A 23,886-nucleotide genomic window follows, 5' to 3' on the forward strand; every position below is an offset into this window, starting at 1 on the left:
TTGATCATCTGCTCTGTAAGCCTTCATTCAATTCACAATCACTTTTTAAATTTGCAGAAAAATTCCATTATCTTAATTGCTTTTTTCCTCAAAATAATTTATTTTATAAGCTATGACAAACAGAATAATTTTAACATCGGCAGATAAATTACTGAATTCCCTCAATAAGACATTTTTTCAAAGACCGTAAGTATTATCAATAAGAAATAAAAAGTTATTAAAAACAGAAGATGGATATAATGTCTAAAAGATAGCAAATTATGAACTGAAATGTACATGAAATGCTTGCATAATTGTTAGTATCTCTGAGTCTCAGCTATAACAGAGGTTCATTCACATTTTTACTTCAGGGCATAGCTGACCCTATGATTTTTCTTCTGAATCCATTTTCTTCACAACTTAACCTTATTTCTTGTCAAAAGTCATCATTTTATCATTTGCTTGGTGATTTTTCAGCAGTGTAATCCTTCTTCTAACTTACTTTATATTCGCTTTTTTTTTCTTCCTGTGAATGATAAAAACATAGTTTTTCCATAAAATCAGTGCTTAAAAATCTCGAATAGAATTTGTCTACTGTCTTCCAGCTGTTAAAAGAAAATACCTAATGAACTTTTCCAAAGAAATATAAAATGGTGTCTAAAATTAAAATGGAAAAAAAGGAAGAGAAGGCACCTTTTAACACTTATTTGCTACTCACTTTTTCTAAATATTAAATAAGCTTTTTAATAAAAAGTGGTAGATTTTATTCTTGTAACATAAAAGAGAATAATCCACTCCCATCCACTTCTTTCCTGTTTTAAAATCTTCTTTATGTGTGTGTGTGGGAGAGTAAGTCTGAAGGAATCCTGAGAAAATATGAATCGCTTAAATAGAGGAAGAAGAGACATTCTTAAAAGAGTTATCTACCAATTTCTTTCATAACACTGGTGTTATCTTATGCTGTCTTATATGAGGGAGTCTTCAAAATGGTTCTGGACAAATTCCATCATCTTCCCATTTCATTTTTCCAAAGTACCCTTTTGCATGTTTTTTATAATTATCTTGTTGTTAAGTGCTCCTTCATGGAGTGAAATAACCAAGGGACTGCAATCCAACCCCATAATCTTTGACTTGATCCGCTTAGTCAACTATTCAGTTTATTGAGTGCACAGATACGGTCCCAAAAGTCTATCTTAGGGTTGATAAGTTAAGGTTTTTATAAAATGTTCTTAAAATTAATGATAGCTATGTTTAAAAAGGTAATTGGCTTTGTGGAGTGTTTTCTGCATCATTCTAAACTGAAATTAAAGTACACCGCAATTGATTGAAAATAAGAAAAAAAATCAAAAGTGAGATTTTTTTTTTTAAACACCACAGTCTGTAGTTATTTTTTTTAAAGTAATTTTCTGTTGATTTTTCTTAGTTAATTTACTTAAGTTATTTTTCCTCAGTTCTTTCCTAAACCTAATATAAAATTCTAGGTCAAAGGAAGAAGTTACTGTAGAAAAGTATTTCTACATTACCTTGAATGTAATTGGTACATACATAAAAACTAAAATCAAAAGGTGGTTGTTCTATTATAATACTAAATACATGTTTTAAGTCATTATAATTGCTTTTATGTCTAATTGTTATAATTTAATCTTACCCTTTTTTTTTTTTTAATTCAAACTTCTTCCCATTATATTCATGTTGCTTAGAGCCTGGAAAACTAACCATGATTTTCCTTCAGTCTTCATTAGGCTCCTCGACTTCTTCCTTCCAGTCAGTGGGTTCCTATGGGCCTTTTGGCAGGATGCCGACCTACAGTCAGTTCAGTCCAAGTTCAATAGTCGGGCAACAGTTTGGTGCTGTTGGTGTTGGTATGTGCTGCTTTATGTCTGTGTATGTGTGTGTAATGTCTTTACCACAAAAATAATAGAAAACTGAAACAAACGTTTAGAAATATTGGTTGATACTCCTTTTATAACCTTATTTTATGCTGTTAAGATCAGATTTTGGTTATTATTTTAAAAGCTGTATTTAATGTCCTTGGTGTGGACCTTGAAGGATAAACACTGGATTATTAATCTCAAGGTTGGCAGTTCAAACCCACCAGCCTCGCCTTGGAAACCCTATATTGGGTTGCTATGCATGTGTAGAAAATGCAAAAGTATGTTCACACCATTAAAATAAATACATCAAATAAGCATGGTAGGGAGGCATGCGAAAAAACCCATTAACAGTAGTTTTGTATTCTAGATTCCTACAGTCTGTAGGCCAAATCCAGTTAGCTCTCTACTATAAAGCAAGTTTATTGGAAAGTAACCCTGCCTGTCATCTGCCTGTTGTCTGTGGCTGCTTCCTTATCACAAGAGCAGAGGTAGTTGAGTAGTTAGGACGGATTGTTTGAGTCACAAAGCCTAAATTTCTACCTGGCCACTTAAAAAGTTTTGCCATATCAAATCTAAATCAAATAATTGGGAAGTCAGATGTAAACTACTCACCACTTAAATTCCATAAGTAAATACCAAATTCTCAAGAGTTAATTTAACAACGATATTCTTAAACCTCTACCAGGCAGCAGGGTAGCTCTTACTGTTAGCAGGTGTTATTGTTGTTAAGTGCCTTGAGTTGGTTCCGACTCATATCAACCCTGTTTAGGGTTTCTGAGGAGCAGCTAATAGATTTGAACTTGAGATTCACAGTCCAGTGCTGGTTGTACAGTGCCACACCAAGTAGGGGGATCATTTTGTCCCCAGGGAATATTTGGCAATTATTTAAAAACAGTTTTTGCTTTTTGGGGAGAATGGTTCTTACAGGCATTTAATGGGTAGAGTCCAGGAATGCTGCTTAACATTTTACAGTGCATAGAACAACCCCCAACAACAAGGAATGATCTAGCCCAAATGTTAATATTACAAAGGTTAGGAAAACCCTACTAAACAGTAAAACATGGATGAGAGAAATTAAAGGTCTTAAAAAATGGAAAGTTATTCATGTTTATGGATCAAATGATAAAATATTTTTAAGGTGGCAAATTGACGTACAGATTCAGTGCAAGCTCAGTCAAAAAATCCATATGACTTCAGTTTTAAGAAATTGAAATTGACATGTGGTTTCTAAATTTTATATGATCTAGAATAGCCAAAACAGTCTTGAAGAAAAAAGTTTGAAGTTTGCAACACCTAACTTCAAGACTTTATACAGCTACAATAATCAGAACTGAATTTATAGGTGTAAAGATAGAGAATAAAGAGTGTAGAACTAGGCCCACTTAAATATTGATTCACAACACAGGTAGTGCAGGTCAATAGAAAAGAAACTCTTTTTAACAAATAATGCTGTAACAACAGCATATCCACTTAGGGAACAAAATGAACTTTCTTGATTCCTGCCTTATATCAACAAATTGAATTTGAGGGAAACTATAGACCTAAATCAATAGCAAGAGTTTGGGATGAAGGTAGGGAATGACCATAAAATTAGAGAAGAGATGAGGGGAAAAGAAGAGTGTTCTAACCATTGAATGGGCAATTCAGAGGACACGCAGTGAGAGGTTGGGTCAGTGAAGAAGCATAGAGCAGCCTGGAGATGTGAGTATACATCATCGGAGCAGCTTATATTATTGAGCATTACCTGGGAATGTTGGAGATAACAAACGGTTCGACTGCCCACAAAATTCTTGAGAGCACTGGTCCAGTTAGCAGGGATGTTGTGGGACTTATGTTAGGCTTCCCCAGGGTTGGCTTGAACTGTAGCCTAACTGGATTACTCCTCAAGTGACTCTCATTTGAAATATACTATGTTCTGGTGCCTCATTTCAGGAGGGATATGAACAACAAAGAAGCCTTGTTAGTGTAGTGGATTACAAGCAGGGCTACTAAACTGCAAGGTTAGTAGTTGGAATCTACCAGTCGTTCTGTGGGAAAAAGATAATACTTTCTACTCCCATAAAGATTTACAGCCTCAAAAACCCTTTGTTAGGGTCTCTATGAGTCGTACCCAACTTAGTGGCACACAACCACCTACCACCACCATGAACAACCAGAAGTCATTAAATTTGGAGCAGTGCTACCTTGACCCCCCCCCCAATGGAGTCTTAAAGCCCATGTGAAATAAGTGGTAGTTGAAGGAACCTGAGAAGCATAGCCTAAAAACAAGAATTGCAAAGGGCATGACTATTATTTTCAGATATTTTAAGGGCAAATGAGGAGCTACTGTTGGCCAAAACCAAAACCCACTGCCAGCAAGTCAATTCCAACATGTAGAGACCCTATATAAGATGGAGTCCAACTAGAACTGCTCCTTAGGATTTCTGAGACTGTAAATCTTTACCGGATCAGGCAGCCTCATCTTTTTCCTGAGGAGCAATTGGTGGGTTTGAACTGATGGCCTTGCAGTTAGCAGCCCAACACTTAATCTATAGTGCTGCTAGGCTAGACGTGTGAAAAATCAGGAAAATGATGACAGAAGGAGGTAGACACAGAGAGGAGAGCCTTCTAGATTGAAGTTTGCAGTTTGAGCTTTTATCCTGAGGACAGTGGAAAGCCATCAAAGGGCACTAAGCACTGTAGAATGTGATTGTATTAAAGATTATTCTGGCTACTAAATAATTAAAGTATAGCATTTGAAAAATGAATGATCCATAAGTGCTACAGAAACTTAAGAGGATAAGATTGGCATAACTCTCAGCATAGCAGAGAATCGAGCCCTTCTAGGGATTTTGTTACTCTGATTACAGGGACTTTTTATTGTTACTGTAGGCAGAATGCAGCCATAGTAACATCCTGAGGAGAAACAGTAAAGCTCGAGTCCATTATCTGTTACCTAGGAAATACCGGAAAAACTCGCACTAGGCATAATTTGGCTATTTGTACAGATACTTGATATTAAAATAATTGAACCTTAATGTTGACTTTGAATTTCCCATCTCTGCTACTTCCCTATCTGATATGGGTCCTTGTTGTCCCATCGCAGGCAGTGCTCTGTTATAAAAATTCATTTTTATATCTCAAGGGTGCGCGATCCTGTTTTTTCCCTATGTTGTCAAATAATTGCTTAGTGTAATTTATTATGTCATTTTCTGGATTATTAATTTGTATGAGTGTTATGGGGTCATAAAATAAGCATTATCATTAAAAATGTTACATTGCTTTATGTAACTGAAAGTTAAATTTGTTTTTTGTTTTCTTTAAAAAAATATCTCTCAAAGCTGGAAGCTCCTTGACATCCTTTGGAACAGAATCGTCAAACAGTGGTACCCTATCCCAAAGTAGTGCAGTTGGCTCTGCTTTTACACAGGATACAAGGTCTCTGAAAACACAGTTATCCCAAGGTACGCTGTTTTTCTCTCACATATTTCTTTTCTAAACTTCTCTGAATGTAAGGACTTTTACAACTTAATAAATCACATGTACATTTTGTCTTCAGTTTTATTTAAATTTTTCTCCCAATTGTCTGTTGTTATAAATGTATGAATTACTTCACTTATTTATTGTACAATTCTTAAATCTTGAAGCTGAAATGGTGAGGATTTTTTGCAATTTGATGAAACTTTTTTTTTATAATTATATAACTGCATACTCAAATATATTGAATCAGCCCCACATTCACCCTGGAAGTATTCGCAGATTCACTCCTGAAGATGAACCATTCTTAATGAATTAGAAATATCAACTGAAAAACGAGCCATTCATTATGCTATTGCGTCTTCCCTAACATCCTAATCAGTGGAGAAAACTATCCCAATAAGTGATACTAAGAGAGATGATTGGCTGATCGTTTGGGAAAAATAACTACATTCCTTCCTTCATATTGAGTACTAGAATAAAAGTTAAGCTAATTAAAGGTTAATTTTTAAGTCCATATTAATTAGATGAAAGTTAGAGATATTTCTAAAAAGTTGCATAAGAAAAAGAGATATCTTCATTTTAAATTTCACCCACTAAAATTTCTGAATTTCACCAAAGTGTAAAACTTCTCTAATTTTCTTTGAATTATAGTAAAGATACAAAGATAGCTCAAGAGGGTATGTTTCTATTATGCTGAAATAGTTTCTTGGTTTATTCCTAGTATCTATTTCCTATATATAATAAAATAATAAGCTAATAGTAATTTTGGCTTTTGTTTTAAGTATACAACAGTGAGCTTACTGACTTAATAGCTTCCTAGAATTTATAAGTCGCAAGAACTTTTCTTAAAGAAAAGCCTTGTTGAACTAAGTTTTAATAATTTAAATGAGCTCTGATCTGGTATTGTACAATTAAGCAGCAACAGACTTTAAAAAAAGACACTTGTTTTGTAAGTATTAGTGGTTCCAATATGTTTTCTTATAGGCTAAAATGTATATTACGTACCATGATTTCCCATTATAATCAATGGTGAATTTACATTGTTTTAATTTATGGTAAAACATAGGCATTGGGCTGGAAATAGTAAAGTTTAATAAATTTATAATTGCATACTTTTGTTGTTGTTGATAAGTGCCACTGAGTCAGTTCCGACTCATAGCGACCCTGTTTAGGGTTTCCAAGGAGCAACTGGTAAACTTGAACCACTGACCTTACAGTTCAAATCAACCTCATAGTCCAGCGCACTAATCTGCAGTGCCACACCAGGACTCCATATTTTAGATACCTATAAATTTGGTCACTATTAATACTAACTGTCCTCCAGCATCTGTGTACATGATAATTAATGGATTGTCAACATTTGGCATTTGTGCAGTTATTTGGCACCTGTGCAGACAGGCACAGACTGAGAACATTTGTAGCACGTTTGGGAATATTTCCACTAAGTACCAGCAGATATTTTAAAAGGCATTGTATTTTGGTGCAGTGTCAGGGGCTATGAGAACACCCTGAGCAGAAATTTACCACAAACAGGGGCAAAGCACATGGGCACATCCTTCTTTGTATGCTCTGACCAGGCTTCAACATCATAAAAGAAAAAATGGGGTTTCTTAAGTCTGTTCATATTAAGCAAAATCTTGCCAACAAACCCTTCAAATCCATTTGACTTCTTTACTTCTTTATAATAAAAATTTAATGGAGATAATATCTATAGCTATAAAGATAGCACTTTAATCACTTCTTCAGAACGTACTAAAAGCATTAAAGCCTCTGTCAGTAATAGCTGAAGTGGCAAAATAAGCTCTATGGTTTTGGTTATAAGGGAAAGCCTGTATCTGACCTGCTTACAGCATGATTTATGATGGTTTTCTTAGAGAGTCTTGTGTTTCACACTTTTCAGTTAGCCATATATACATGTTGCAATTTTTGAAAGCATAGTTCAACCTTATTTTACTAGATAGAAATACAGACAAATGTTTGGAAATTTGTTGTTGCTGCTGGTTTTAATGTTTTCTACTACAGTAATCTGGTGACCAGCCTGCTAGGGGTAACCAACTGTAAACTCTGGTCTAATAAGTAAACAGATTCAAATTGGAGCTAAGAATTTAAATTGGTACAAATAAAACTCGAGACATATTTTCCTGATAGGGGTCTAGATTATTTTGAAATCCCCAAAGGATAAGGTAGTCTCTTATCTTTTGGTTACATTCTAGGTCGTTCAAGCCCTCAGTTAGACCCTTTGAGAAAAAGCCCAACCATGGAACAAGCAGTACAGACCGCCTCAGCCCATTTACCTGCTCCAGCACCTGTTGGGAGACGGAGCCCTGTATCAACCAGGCCTTTGCCATCTACCAGCCAAAAAGCAATAGAAAATCAAGAGCACAGGCGAGGTAGAACTTTAGCTATTTACTATTCCTTAATTGACCGGCGTTTTCCATTTACGTTATATTCATTAAAGAGATTTACTTTATGTGAATGGTCTTAGAAAGTTTAAGCTGAACTTAACAGAATGTTTTCAGTCTTTCACATTTGATTCCAAGTGGTGGTGGTGGGGTGTAGATTTTTATGAACGTTGCACAGGTTTTGTTTTGGAGGGTTTTCCCCGGTTCTGTCCATAACAGAAGTTTTTGATTGTTACTTGAATTGATTTGTGACTTTGCATATCTCCTATAGCTGAAGCACACAAAATTTCAAGACCAGAAAATGAACAACTTAGAAATGATAGCAAGAAACAAGTGGGTAAGTTGCTTGACTCTAAAATCCTTGTGCTTCTTAATGGGGAAAACATTTAAATGTGTAGTAGTAAATCATTAAAAATGGTAAGATAGGAGTTGATGACTTTGAAGACATACCACAGGGTGATAGTGTAGTTCTTTATCTTAATTATGGTAGCAGTTATATGACTCCATGCATGTGATACAGTGAATGTACACAGAGACATAAAAAATCCCCAAAGGAGTAAGATCTATAGGTTAGTCAGTTGTATTGTGCCTATGTCAATTTCTTGTTTTTTGTAATGTGCAATGTTGTTACTAAGTGCCATTGAGTGGATTCTAACTCATGACCCTCTATAGAGTTTCCAACAAGTGGCTAGTGGGTTTCAACCACCAGCCTTGCAATTAGCAGTCCAGTGCTTATCTTAAAGCACCACAACTTGACCCCATTGTATAATGTTAGGATGTTGTTGTTGGAGAGGAACCAGGATAATGGACATGAGAATCCACTCTACTATTTTTTTCAACTTCAGTGTCTATGATTTTTCCAAATTAAAATTTACCAGGGGTCCTGGTATGGTGCTGTACAATAAGCACTCAACTACAAGGTTAGTTTGAGTTGCAAGATTGGTTCAAACACGCCTCCTCCTCAGAAACCCTATACAGGGTCACTGTGAGTTGGAAGCGACTCAGCTCACTTAACAGTAATAATAACATTATATGCCAGGGTGACTAAACCAGTATTACTTACAGGATTCCAGTTCATATGTGCACAGGCTTATCCGCACGTTTAAACATGTCTCTGCCATCAGTGGATACTTGAAGACAAATTCTCTTAGCAATTTGCTTTTCTTAGTTGGAGTGCCTACAAGAAAAAGTGGGATCAAAGTAATGTCTCCTGAGGGGATCCTTGTGGCTGGGCCAGTTCAATTCCAAGCAGAGACGTCAACTCAGAAGGCTGTAGCACTGTTTTTTTAAATTCCTCTGGTGGCATAGTGGTTACGAATCAGGCTCCTACTGTCATGATCAGCAGTTCAAACCTGCCAGTGGTTGTGGGAGACAGATGAGACTTTCTGCTCCCATAAAGATGTGCAGCCTCGGAAACCTCCTACACGGTCACTGTGAGTCGGAACCAACTCCACGGCACATAACCACCGCCACCACCGACCTTGATAGGTTTTCTCCAAGGACACAAGACAATCATGGAGCCTTATTAGGAAGAAGTTTTAAGAAAATTTAAAACGGCATTGGTGACAAAATGAGAGGAAAGTTGTACCCATCAGGATAATGTACCTGCTCATTCTTCAATGAAGGGCAGTCCTGTGAAACTATTGGGAAACTGTACTCCATCCACCCTACAGCCCTGATCTTGCCCCTTCAGACTTTTATCTGTTCCCAGAATTCAAAGAAACTTTAGAAAGAACATGATTTGAGTCCCTTGAAGAAGCCAAAACTGCTATTTTGACTTGGTATAAATTGAAGAACTCAGAATTCTTTGGAGAAGGATTTTATTGTTAAGTGCCATCCAGTTGGTTCTGACTCATAGCGACACTGTATAGGGTTTCTGAGACTATAAATCTGGGTGGGAGCCAGAGAGCCTCATTTTTCTCCCAGGGAGTGGCTGGTGGGGTCTAACTACTGACCCTGTAGTTCCTAGTCCAGTACTTAACCAGACAGAATCACAGTGCATCTATTTAAGTAAAAAAATAGAGTGACACTACCCTCTTCGCTCTCTGTCAACCCTTTTTTTATCTGTTGCCCTGATATTTATTACTGATTGCTGTTGTTGATAAGTGCCATCGACTCAATTCCAACTCACAGCAACCCTGACTAGGGTTTCCAAGAATGGGCCAGTGAGTTGGAACCACTGACCTTGCAGTTAGCAAGCCAGTGCTTATCTTACAGCACCACCAGGACTCCATTGCTACTGATTGGTGGTGGTTATGTGCCATGTAGTCAGTTCCGACTCATAGCAACCCTATATAGGGTTTCCGAGACTGGTGGAGCAGAAAGCCTTGTATTTCTCCTATGGACTGCTGGTAGTTTTGAAATGCTGACCATGAGATTAGCAGCCCGACTTGTAACCACTGCGTGGCCAGAGTTCCTTTTGTTACTAATTTGTGAGTTGTGAGGTGCCATCGAGTTGAATCTGACCCATAGCGACCCTGTATAGGGTTTCCGAGGAGCAACTGGTGAGCTTGAACCACCGGCCTTGCAGTTCAAACGGCTTTGCAGTCTGGCACATTAGCCCACAGCGCCACACCAGGACTCCTTAATACTTACTAATTAGGCTTGTATAAAGTAATTACTGTAGGATAAAGGGTATGCTCCTTAGCCTGAATTCAAGGCTTGTGGAGGAAAACCCCCGGTGTATAAGGATGAGCTGTATAAAGGATTGTAAGAGTTACTTTTGAGCTGTTCAATGAACATGGGTTTAGTGATCTAGAAGCCTTACACTGCATTTTGCTTTTGCGAAGCTATTGCTAACTCATTGGTTTACATGGGGAAGGCTTAGAGAGATAGAAACACCACCTTCAAGAATGTATGGACCTAGATGGTGAATCCGTGGAGAGCCAATAGCTTCACATTTTGATTTTTTTGTTGTTTAATACGGGTTTCTATGATTTTGTAGTAATACTTTTGACTTACCCTCTTATATGTGTGTGTGTTTAAATTATTATTGCATTCCTGGAATAAACCTACTTGAGAGTAGGCAATTGTCTTCTAAAATATTCTTGAATTTTATCTGCTGCTACTTTTGGTGGTAGTGGTGGTGGTGGTGGTGATATGCCATGGACTTGTATAGTGTTTCTGAGGCTGTAAATATTCACGAGAGCAGAAATCCTCATCTTTGTCCTGCTGAGTGGCTGGTAGAATCTAACTGCTGACCTTTCGATTAGCAGCTCAGCTTGTAATCCACTACACTACCAGAGCTCTTGTTAGCTCTGACATACCAAGTTAGTTCTGACTCATAACAACCCTGTATAGGGTTTCTGAGGAGCTGCTAGTGGGTTTGAACCGCTAATGTTGGGGTAAACATTTCAGTGCTTATTTATTTACACTGAATTATGACTTCTTTATTTTTTTTATATTTTATTATGTTTTTGTACCAATGTTATGTTACCAGTATAAAATTATTTCCATTGTATTCTTTACTTCTTAGAATTATCTGTATCTTAAAAGCTTATCACACGTAAGGAATGTTTTGCTGAAGATAATTCAAAATCCTTTGCAGCAGTACATCAATTATAAAACGGTTGCTAATTCTAAGGATATGTCCTGTATTTTTAAGTAGTCCCAGTGGCATTTAGTGGGTTACATGTTGGACTGCTAACCACAAGGTCGGCAATTCGAATCCACCAGGCACTCCATGGTGGAAAGATGAGACTTTCTTCTGCTCCCAAAATGATTTACAGCCTCAGAAAGCTTATACAGGGTAGATATAAGTAGGAACCAACTTAACGGCCACAGCCAGCCATACCGTGTTCTTACAATAAATCTACAGAGAAGAAATGTTTGTGTCATCTGTTTACAAGATGAATGATTGTCACATTGTGGAGAAGGAAGAGAGGGGCTTGGTCTTGCTATCTCGGGTGGCAGAGGTGGAGGGAAAGACAGGAGAATCAGGTACATACATTGTAACTTTACAAAATACATCACTATTTCTGTCTCACTTTTGCTTTTGCAGGTCTCTAAAAATGGTTCTATACAGTAGCAATTCTTCCACCATTTGCTTTGGTTTCAGTGCCTGTGTCATAGAAAAGCCCAATATATTTATTGAAAAAAATCAATGTGAAGTAGATCCATGTAATTCAGACCTGTGTTGTTAAGGGCCAACTATGTTTTACTTTTTTTAATTTGGAAAAAGGAAGAAACCCTTTCCCCTGCCCCCAGCAAAAATAAAATAATTCTAGTAATTCTATTATTTTAAAATGATGCAAATAGATAAAAGTGCCTGTCACTCCCATTCAGGACTCACCTCCCCAGTCCTTTAGCAGAACAATTTCTTTCCGATTTCCTTCTTAGGATTTTATAGACATAGTCATCTTAAACTTTGTTGGTTTTTTTTTTATGACAGACTCATGCTTTACTCCCTGATTTGTAATCTATGTGTTTTTATAGTCAAGGTGAATATTGTAAGCATCCAGTTTCTCTAGATTTAAATATCTGGTATATTACTCTGGTGAGTTTTGATTATTTTTTTCCCCAAAAGGGCCAGGCAGTTTGTAAAACCTCAGGGAACATGAACACAAAGCAATTTGCCACCCTATGGTCTTTTGCAAGTGTGTATCAAACATTTTCCATCATTATTATCATTGGATTCATATTATTTTGTTCTCTTCATTTTTCATCAAATACTATTTCATCCTTCTTCATTATTTGTAGCCGTTCCTCTTATGTTGATTATTTGGGATCTCAAGTTTTCACTATAAATCATGCCACTTTGGTATTGCTTTATGTTAGCTCATTGTTGTTAAGTGCCATCTAGTCGGTTCCAAGTCACGGTGACCCTGTATAGGGTTTCCAAGGAGTAACTAGTGGGTTTGAACCGCCACCTTGCAACTCAGACTGACCTTGCTGTCAGTGCCACATCAGGACTGACATAAATCCTTGTTAATGTGTCATATTGAAAAGAGAGAAAAACAGTACAGAAAGACTCAAATAAAATAAAAGGAACCTTTTAGGAGGAGCCAGTTAAAGGTGAAGTAGAAAGTATTTGTAGTTAGTTAGACTTGGCGCTTGTCTGTTGTTTCATAAGGAAGCTTCAAAATGTCATGGAAAAATGCCATTATCTTATCATTCAGTTTTTCCATAAGCTTCTTGAAGCCCCTAGTATTTGTGATAATTATAGAAATCACACTCTTACCTTGCAATTTGTACTGACTAGTTCAGTGTTCTCTTACTTTACTTGCTATAAATTTTGGTTCCTGCAATCTTTCCCACAGTTTCCTAAATTTCCTAAAAACCTAATTTGTGCCAGCCACTATATTAGGGATATTGCAATAAGAATAAAATCCTTATCTTCAAGGAACATGTGTTTATTTAGAGCAAAAGTCTCCAACTGTGTTAGATTGTGTAGTCTAGCCGCATATTTGTGAATGGATGCTAAATGTATATAAATATTATGTGTATTCTTTTCAGTCTATATTAAATATTAGTAAAAATTTCTTATTTTATATGAAATATACAACTATGGTTATGTGTAAAGCTTTTTAAAGCATTTCAGTTGTTGATCACTTAATATAACAACCACAGCCGTAACTTCTGTGCTGAACTAGCTGCTGCGTGTTGAATATCTTTTACATATGTGCCTTATTACCATAGTTCCAGGTGCTCCTTCAGCTCCCAGAAGAGGACGTGGAGGTCATCGAGGTGGAAGGGGAAGATTTGGTATCAGGCGAGATGGTCCAATGAAATTTGAGAAAGACTTTGACTTTGAAAGTGCAAATGCACAATTTAACAAGGAAGAGATTGACAGAGAGTTTCATAATAAACTTAAATTAAAAGGTAAGTTTGGGGTTTTCTCAGAAAACAATTTTTTTTGACAATCAGAATTATATTTCTGATTAAGTAATTTTATTTAATACAAGTCTTGACTTTTCTGATGTTTGCTTGTTTTCCATTAGAAGACAAACTTGAGAAGCAAGAGAAACCTGTAAATGGTGACGATAAAGGCGACTCCGGAGTTGATACCCAAAACAGTGAAGGAAATGCTGATGAGGAAGATCCACTTGGACCTAATTGTTATTATGACAAAACTAAATCCTTCTTTGATAATATTTCTTGTGATGATAATAGGTACAGTTTTAAAGCTGCTCTTATGATACTGAAACGGTAGATTATGAACTCACAAGGTTTAATGAATGATTAAAGATACCTAAGGGTCACAGTAAGGAGCTCTGGTAGCATAGCGGTTACGAATCGGGCTGTGAACCGCAAGGTCAGCAGTTTGAAAGTACTAATCTGCTCCGCGGGAGAAAGATGAGGCGTTTTGCTCCCGTAAAGATTTACAGCCTCGGAAACCCTGTACAGGGTCGCTGTGACTCGGAACCGACTCCATGGCACATAGCCACCACCAGCCAAGGAGCACAGTTAAATTTTTAGTGTTTTTTGTTTTGTTTTGTTTTTTTGCTAAAAGAAGATAATATACGGAATGATAAGTATTTTTCCTTAAAAAGAGGAAGTGACCATATACTTTGGTTTAAGATTACACTCAAATTTTTCAAATTAGTAATTAAAACAGAAGTATTCATCTAACATCTAAGACACCTTTTCCTTTATGTTGTAGTTCAGTTGAAGTCAGGGATAAAAGTGCTAATATTACCGTGACCTTTGCTATTACAGTAACACTCTGCTATAATTCAGAAAATTGTCAAATCATTGTGTGGTTAATGAAAGAACCCAGCAAAGCAAGCTCAACATTCCAGAAATTCTGTAGCCCAACCCAAATAGTACTATCCTGGCTGCCGTTTGGTGCCACCTTGTGGCAATCATCTATTTCAGTTGGATGGAGGAGAGGTAGGATGATTCTAAGACCTATGATTCAGCTTCTTAAGGACAGGTGCAGCAGTTCACACACTTGCTTGGTTAGTTGACACCAGATCTAGAAATTGTGCCAGGACCTTTGGGATGTAGGAGCCTCCATTCCTTGTCTTCCTAAGATAAGAGTCCTCCTCCTGCCTGCCTTTGTCCTCCCTTCTTTTAGGGCTGACTGGAGAGTGGAGTCAATTGTCAGTCACATTATTTTCTGAAATCCCTTTTATTGGGACTATTGTTATATTAAATGTGTTTATAAGAAATACTAATTTTTAAGTTTTTATTGTGAATTATGTGATAGTTTACATGGGTGAACATTAGCTTTACATTCATCCTATCGTATATCGTTTCACTGCCATGATTACAATCTCTTCCCTGCATCATCAACCAACCAAAGGGTATACCCCACAAGCCTGCCCCTTGGTTGTCAGCATACAGCCCTTCTCCCTTTTTGGGTCTAGAGTCCCCAGCCACTCCATCTCTCCACATCGTCGTCACTTGCCTCAATCTCTGGCATCAGTGTTTCTCTGGGTAGGGTCCTGCACTCTGCTCTTCTCCCTTGATGGGCCCAGGGACCTCCGCTCTTAGACTGCAAAGTCAACCACTCCCCTCCTTTTGCTACGAAATGCCCACCTTTATATTTCCAACTCGCACAGTCAGTCCTGATAGCAATTATTCACTATTGTACCACAAGAGTCCTAGCCCCATCTCCTTTCATAAGCCCCACCCAGACAGATTGGATACTACTCAGTGGAAATTCTACCTTCCTTTGCGCCCTCTGCATCTAGGCCCCCTCTTGAAAGCTTGTAAGCCAGTCACTTCTTGCCTTTGTAGCACCCCCATTCTGGGTAGCCAATGTCCAACTTGTCCATCCCTGTATACCCTGTGTACCAAGGGGGTGGGAATGATCCTCACTGTAAAGATTTGTTCCTTCTTTTGAACTACTGCATCCATAGGTGTAGGTCAAGTTCATCAAATTGTATCAGATTACTGTTTTTTTCCTCTTCTTGCTTCTTCAGGTCAAATTCTGATCATCCAGCCATTGAAGCTAGGTCAAGTGGGTATTATCTGCAAGTGTGGGTTTTCTTGTATATACTTCCTCACTTCTTAGCAGCTGGACGCTTCACTCTCCACTCTAGTCGTCTGTGGCTATGTCACTCACTGTCTCTGGGCCCAGGAGTCCCCAGGTCTTGCCATACTGCTTGCCATCCAGGTCTCCACCTGGGTATACTGGAGTCTATTGAACATGGTCGGACTTAGCTCACAACTTCATTGCTGTTTTTCCTTCACTTCTCCTTATCGGTAACCAACGTGGTCAGCAGTCAGACTGCATGCCTGCTGTGTATTCCCCTTGAGTCTTAGTCCTGGAAGAGGGGATGTCCTGAGGGGAGACCTGTCCACTTGCCTTGATGGCTCCCCAGCGAACAATTTGCTTGTTCTTATATTAGTCAGCTTGACTGCCATTATTTTTTATTTTTCCTGTTGGTCTTTCCGTCAAGAAGTATCTTCTGTTCTTACAGCCATTCCAGACTGGTCTGCTTGTCCTTTCAAGTGGAGATTTCCCACCTCAGAAGATTGTGGATGGGGTTCAGGATTCCACCTATGGTCTTAGGCTCCACAGGAAGCCTCCTTCACTGGGCAAGTTGTAGCCCTAATTTTAGGTATTCTAATCAGTTATAAGCAGAATATGTGAGTCCTCCTTTTTTGTAAACTGTGGTTGAAACCTACCAGCCACTCCTTAGGAGAATGATGAAACTATCTGTACCTATAAAGATTTACAGTCTCAGAAACCCTATTTAGGCTCACTATGAGTCAGAATTGACTCAATGGAAATAGGTTTGGTATTTTGGTTTTTATAGTAATTCTATATTTAACTTTTTTGTGGTACTGGCAAACTTTCCCATAGCCGTTGTACCATTTTGCTGCTTTTCCATAAATGAAGGTTCTAGTTTCTCCATATTCTTGCCAAAACTTGTTATTTTCCATTTTTCTAATAATAGCCATCCTAGTAGGTATAAGATGGAATCTACTGTGCTTTTGATTTATATGTACTAAACCCTCATCAAGTATATGATTCCCAAATACTCTCTCCCATTTTATAGTTGTCTCTTCTATGTCTGTTTTTCCCTCTTTTATTTATAGCCCTTTGATACACATTTTTTTTTCAATGAAGTCTACTGTATCCGTTTTTTCTTTTGTTTGTGCTTTTAGTGTCATATGTCTTAAGAATATGTTGCCAAAATAAGATCTTGAAGATTTATTCTGTTTTATGTCTTTAGTTCTTATATTTAGGTCACTGTTCCATTTTTAGTTGATTTCTATATATGGTATTGGTTTAACTTCATTTGTTTGCATGCAGAGATCCATTTGTCCCAGCACTATTTATTGGTGAAACTATTCTTTCCCTATTGAATCAACTTGTCACTCTTTTCAAAAATAAATTTGCCATAGATGTATGGTTTTAGTTCTTAAGTCTTAATTGTACTCTACTGTTCTATATGTCTGTTGTTATAAGAGCAGTACAGTTTTGATTGCTATAGCTTTATAGTATTTTTTTAAAATGTTTGATTGTGAATTATGTGGTAGTTTACATGGGAGAACATTAGCTTTACATTCATCCCATCGTATATTGTTTCACAGCCATGGTTACAATCCCCTCCATGCATCATCAACCAACCAAAGGGTATACCCTGCGAGCCTGCCAACCAGTCCTCAGCACACAGCCCCTCTCTTTTTCTGGGTGTAGAGTCCCCAGCCGCTCCATCTCTCCAAGTCGTCGTCTCTGCCTCCATCTCTGGCATCACTGCTTCTCTGGGTAGGGTCTTGCACTCCGCTCTTCTCCCTTGATGGTTCCAGGGACCTCTGCTCCTGGACTGCAAAGTCAACCACTCCCCTCCTTTTGCTACAAAATGTCCACCTTTACATTTCCAACACTCATAGTCAGTCCTGATAACAGTTATTCACCATTGTACTACAAAGGACCTATCTCCATCTCCTTTCATTAGCCCCACCCAGACAGATTGATACTACTCAGTGGAGATTCTACCTTCCTCTCTGGATCTAGGCTCCCTCTTGAAAGCTTGTAAGCCAGTCACTTCTTGCCTATGTAGTGCCCCCAACTTGCCCATCCCTGTCTACCTTGTGTACCAAGGGGATGGGAGTGATCCTCACTGTAAAAATTTGTTCCTTCTTTTGAGCTACTGCATCCATAGGTGTAGGTCAAGTTCATCAAATTGTATCAGATTACTCTGTTTTTCCTCTTCTTTCTTCTAGTTGAGCTCTGATCATCCATTCATTGAAGTCAGGTCAAGTGGGTATTTATCTGCAGGTGTAGATGTTCTTATACACATGCCCTCTCTTATCAACTGGACACTTCACTCTCTACTCTGCTTCACTCTCCACTCCTCTGTGGCTGTGTCACTGACTCTGGGCTTAAGAGTCCCCAGGGCTTGCCACACTGCTGGCCAACCAGGTCTCCACCGGGTTCACAGGAGTCTGTTGAACATTGTAGGGCGTAGCTTGCCAGCTTCATTGCTGTTTTTCCCTCACTTCCCCTTATTGGTGATTAACGTGGTCACCAATCAGAACGTGTATTACCACTTGGAAGGATATAGTATGTTTTGAAATCAGGTAATGTGTATCCTCTTACTTGGTTCTTCCTCAAAATTGTTTCGACTGTTGTTAAGGGCTATCAAGTCAGTTCCGACTCATAGAAATCCATTTTGGGGTTTCCGAGGAGCAGCTGGTGAGTTTGAACTTCCGACCTTGCAGTTCAAACCACCCATGCAGTCTAATGCTTATCCTATAGCACCATACCAGAACTCGTTGTTGTTAAGTGCCGTCAAATTGATTCCTACCCATAATAACCCTGTATAGAATTTCCAAGGAGCAGCTGGTGAGCTTGAACCACTGACTTTGTAGTTTGATGCAATAGCCCACAGCACCAAATCAGGACTCCTTAAGATCCCTTAAATTTGTATATGAATTTAAAGATAGAGTTTTTGTTTTTGTTTTCTGCAAAAAAGACTATTGAAATTTTGATTTATTGTTTATGTAAATCACTTTGGGTAGTATTGTACATCTTAATATTGTGTTTTTCAGTCCATGAATGTAGGATGTCTTTCCATTTATTTTGGTCTTCTTAAGTTTTTTTCAGCAATGTTTTATAGTTTTCATTGTACTTTTACCTCTCTGGTTACATTTACTCCTAAGGATTTTAAGAGTTCTACTTGTGTTTGCTAAGGGATGTACTTTTGAAAATCTTTTGTTCTTATAATAGAGAACGGAGACCAACATGGGCTGAAGAAAGAAAATTAAATGCTGAAACATTTGGAATCCCACTTCGTCCAAACCGTGGCCGTGGGGGCTACCGAAACAGAGGAGGCCTTGGCTTTCGTGGTGGCAGAGGTCGTGGTGGGGGTCGAGGTACCTTCACTACTCCTAGAGGGTTTCGTGGTGGATTCAGAGGAGGCCGTGGAGGCAGAGAGTTTGCAGATTTTGAATATAGGGTAAGTAGATTATATGCTTTGGGCTTGGTGCACAGTTCTATGGAATTCAGAATGTTTTTACTTATATCTATTTCAGATGCCGTTTTGTTTTTGTTTTTTAAAGGAAATTTGAATAACTTCTATTATGATTTTTCATTGGAAGATAATCATTTTAAGGAGCAGTGACTTTCTTGACTAACCAGTCCCTTTTTTACCGTGTGCCCCCAGCCCCTACTTTAATACCAAAGGAATTGGAAGGATGTATTCCCAGAGTGGAAGGCAGGCCTTAACATGTAACAGCAGCTAGATTAACATAAGGAGCCTTGTAGTGCTGTGAGGTACGAGTTGAGCTGCAGTTCTCACAAGGTCAGCAGTTCAAGCTCACCAGCTGCTCCATGAGAGAAAGATGAGACTGTCTGCTCCCATAAAGATTTACAGCCTCGGAACTCAGTCCTATTCATAGTTGGCATTGACCAGCTCCCATCATTTGGTCCAATTTACATAATACTGAGTTGGTGCCAGGCATTGTTCCAAATGATTCTCACATTGAACCTCAATTAAGCCTCACATCACCTCTGAAGTAGGTCATATTATATGATTGTCTCCACTAACAAATTAGGTAATAGGCATGGAGATAGTAAGTTGTTCTAAGTCACGCAACTAGCAGGTGATGGCACTGAATCTGAATCTTGCAAGGAGGTGTCTCATGCTTTTCATTTCATTTTGTGGACAACTTACTATATTTTCTCTTTTCCGTATTTCACTGTAGTCTTAAAGTTTATTTATTTGAAAGACCTTGTAAATTAAGTCAGTGTTTCTATTCTAATTTATTGATTTTCATGATGTTGGAGCAGAGGGTGTATAATTGTAGAAAGGATCAGAATCCCTTTGTTAAGAGATCTTTTAGGGATAGCAAAGGGCGTCTGGAAACAGAAGGGTCTGTTGGCAGGAGTTTCATTGTCTGGTAATGGAAACCACCCATTGATGAGATGTCTCAAGAAGGATCGTTGTTGATGGCTTTTAGACCTGGGCTGTTTGTCTTGATCCCTCTGGTCTTCCCAACAGCTGAGACTGCTGAGATGATCTGCTGGTCATGAGGTTCTCCTTTGTACAGGGACAGACAGCCTCATCTTTCTCTGCAATGTGACTGGTGGATTCGAATTGCTGATCTTGTGGTTAGCAGCTCATTGTGTTGCCAGGGTGCAAAATCGATGCAGCCTCAACCTTCTTGGTGTTTACAGTACAGCGTTATTAGGTGCTCTCAACTCAGTTACTTGAGCTCTGGTAGTGTAGTGGACGGATACAAGTCGGGCTGTGAATTTCCCGGTCAGCAGTTCAAAACTGCCAGCGACTCTTCAGGAAAGATAAGGCCTTCTGCTTCCAGAAAGATTTACAGCCTCAGAAACCCTATACAGGGTTGCCGTGAGTCAGAACCCACGCCATAGCACATAACCACCACTAAATCAGTTACAGCTCATAGCAACCCTAGTCATAATAGAATGAAACTTTACCTGGTCTTCAAAGTCTTTGCTTATTTCAACCCATTGTTTCAGTCACTGTCCGTCCATCTCCAGGGACTGGTCCCTCCTGATAACATGTTTAAAGTATGTGAAACAGTCTCACTGTCTTTGCTTCTAAGGAGCTTTCTAGATAGATGTACTTCTCAAAGACAGATTTCTTCATTCTTGCAGTCCATTATACTTTAAGTATTTTTCACCAACACCGTATTCAAATATGACAATTCTTCAGTCTTTCTTTATTCACTGTCCAACTTTCACGTGCGTACGAAACAGTTGAATATACACGATGGGTCAGGCACACCTTAGTCCTCAAAGTGACATTATTGCTATTTTTAACAACTTAAAGAGGTCTTTTGCAACAGATTTGTCCAATGCAATGTGTTGTTTGATTTCTTAACTACTGCTTCCAATGGGTGTTGATTGTGGATCCAAGTAAAATGGTATCTGACAACTTCAGTCTTTTCTCCTTTTGTCATAATTGCTTATTCCAGTTTTGAGATTTTTCGTTTTCTTTAGTGTTGAGGTGTAATCTGTATTGAAAGCTGTAGTTTTAGATCTTCATTAGTAACTACTGGAAGTCCTCTTCTCTTTCAGCAAGCAAGGTCTGAATGAGTATGGTGAAAGGATACAATCCTGATACACACCTTTCCTGATTTTAAACTACACAATATCCCTTTGTTCTGTTCCATTGACTATCTCTTGGTTTATATGGACAGGTTCCTTGTGAGCACAATTAAGAGTTCTAGATTTCCCATTATTCTCAGTGTTATCCATAGTTTGATATGGTCCACACAGTCAATAAAAAACAAGTCAACATCTTTCTGGTATTTTCTGCTTTCAGCCAAGATCCAGCTAATGTCCACAATGATAATCTTTCCACTCCCTCTTCTGAATCTGGTGTGAATTTTTGGAAGTTCTCTGTCAATGTACTGCTGCAACCATTTTTAATTATCTTCAACACAAGCATACTTTACTTGCATGTGGTATGAATGACACTGTTTGGTAATTGCTGCAGTCTTTTCATATCAACTCTCTTAGGAATGAGCATAAATATGAATCTCTTGCAATTGGTTGACCAGGTTGCTGTTTTCTAAATTTCTTGGCATAGACAAGTGAGCACTTCCAGTGTTGCATCTGTTTGCTGAAACATCTCAATTGGTATTCCATCAATTCTTGGAACCCTGTTTTCGCCAGTGCCCTCAGTGCAGCTTGGACTTCTTTCTTCAGTTCATTGGTTCTTGATCAAAAGCTACCTCCTAAAATGGCAACTTATTCTTTTTTTAGGTACAGTGACTCTGAATTCCTTCTCTATTGTCCTCTGTCGCCTCCTACATTGTTCAGTATTTTGCCTGTAAAATCTGTGGCAACTCGCGGCTTAAATTTTTCCTTCAGTTCTTTTAGCTTGAGAAATACTAAGTATGTTCATCCCTTTGGCTTTCTAGCTCCAATTCTTTGCATATTTCACTATAATATATTGTCTTCTTGAGTGCAACTTTCTGTTCAGCTCTCTTACTTCATCATTTCTTTCATTCATTCACTTTAGCTAACTGTATGTTCAAGAGCAAGACTCAGAGTCTCTTCTGATATTCATTTTGGTGTTTTCTTTTTTCTAGTCTTTTTAATGACCCTTTACTTTCTTCACGAGAATGCCATTATTGTCATCCCATGAGTTGTCTGGTCTTCAGCTATTAATGTGTCAGATCTGTCCTTGAGTTAACTTCTAAATTCAGGGGGTAGAAACTCAGGGTTGTACTTGGGCTCATGTGGATTTGTTTTCATTTTCTTCAGCTTCAACATGAACTTGCATGGTATTTGCAGTGAATGTTGTTGTTAAGTGCTTTCGAGGCAACTCCGACCCTGTGTAGGGTGTCCGAGGAGCAGCTGGTGGGCTTGAACCGCTGACCTTGCAGTTCAAACAGTTTTGCAGTCTGATGCATTAACCCACAACGCCACACCAGGACTCCTATTTTCAGTGAATAAGTCTTATAAAATTCCGTATTGTGATCTTCAGTGTCATTTCTATTACAAAGACCATGTTTACTGATCCTTCTTTGTTTCTAACTTTCATACTCCAGTCACCAATAATTATGTGATTGACCAATGCCATTCCTTTGCAACTCACTAATGCCTTGACTGGACTCCTGGTGTGGTGCTGTAGAATCAGCACTGGACTGTGAACAACAGGTCTGCAGTTCAAACCTACCAGCTGCTCCTCAAAAATCATATACAGAGTCACAATAAGTCGGAACCACCAAATGCCTACAATATCGATCTTTATGCATTCCATTTCATTTTTATGACTTCCAATTTTCCTAGATTCATACTTCATTCTACATTCCAGTTATTAATGCATGTTTTCAGCAGTTTCTTCTCATTTTGAGTCCTGCCACATCAGCGATTGAAAGTCCAGACATCTCTGTTCCATCTACTTCATTAAACCGACTCTACTTTGAGTCGGCAGCCCCTCCCCTCCAAGTCCTATTTAAGTGCCTTCCACCCTCTGAAGGCCTCACCTTCTGACACTGTAGCAGAAAACATTCTGCTGCTGTTGATCAGGTTTTCAGTAGCCCACCGCCCCAGCTTTCTTCCTAGTGTGTCTGAGTCTGGAGGCTCCTTTGTTGACCTTGCGGGGATTTGAAATACATGATGTACAGCTTCCAGCATCAGAGCAACACACAAGCCACTTCAGTACAACAAACTGACACATGAGCGCTGACTCTTGACATAAATACATATTCTACTTTTCTTTCCATCACAACATCTCAGCATGGAGCCATATGGGCTCAAAGTCTTTTTAGCATATTGATGTTCTACTTTAACCCTCAGTGAGATCAGAGGTCCATTATTGTGGTTATACCTCTTAGCATATCTATTCTAAATGTGATTATTTAGCATCTTTACTTGTCAACTTCACTGAGACAGCATCTAGTACTTTGTTCCAGAGATGGGAGCCAAAGGCAGTTAGAGCAGCCTTCATGTGATGGATTGACTGTCTTCTTCTGTGCTATATAGGTATTACCATTCCATCCCTCAGAAACCCTATACAGGGTCACTATAGGTCGGAACTAACTCGAGAAGTGACTCGACAGCACTTAACAAAAATAATTACCGTTTTAAAATGAAAACAAAAAAACTTAATTGTTTAATAAGAGTAAAGCAAGGATCATAGAAAAATCAAGCACACTAAAACTCTCACCCACTCCATCTGCATTAGATGCTAATAAACTAAGGACATCCCCTAAGAACTTGATTGAACCTCAGCATAGTGATCCTGCTTGGTCACCTTAGAGCAGGTGGTGGGCTGGCAACGTCTTGC

The 23,886-nt window shown here is 38.4% G+C and overlaps 1 protein-coding gene across 2 annotated transcripts in view; it reads left to right on the forward strand.

Annotated features, from left to right (window-relative positions):
• The window catches only part of LSM14A (LSM14A, SCD6 homolog A (S. cerevisiae)), a 53,120-nt gene that overhangs the window by 26,765 nt on the left and 2,469 nt on the right, over nt 1–23,886 (forward strand). For both annotated transcript variants that reach the window (XM_006867316.1, XM_006867317.1), the window contains exons 3-9: nt 1,712–1,841; nt 5,174–5,296; nt 7,526–7,702; nt 7,986–8,051; nt 13,352–13,534; nt 13,654–13,825; nt 18,843–19,071. In XM_006867316.1, the coding sequence (XP_006867378.1) occupies nt 1,712–1,841; nt 5,174–5,296; nt 7,526–7,702; nt 7,986–8,051; nt 13,352–13,534; nt 13,654–13,825; nt 18,843–19,071 (1,080 nt within the window). The remainder of the gene's footprint in view (nt 1–1,711; nt 1,842–5,173; nt 5,297–7,525; nt 7,703–7,985; nt 8,052–13,351; nt 13,535–13,653; nt 13,826–18,842; nt 19,072–23,886) is intronic.

This window comes from Chrysochloris asiatica, unplaced genomic scaffold (genome assembly GCF_000296735.1).
Source record: "Chrysochloris asiatica unplaced genomic scaffold, ChrAsi1.0 scaffold00104, whole genome shotgun sequence".
NCBI lineage: Eukaryota > Metazoa > Chordata > Mammalia > Afrosoricida > Chrysochloridae > Chrysochloris > Chrysochloris asiatica.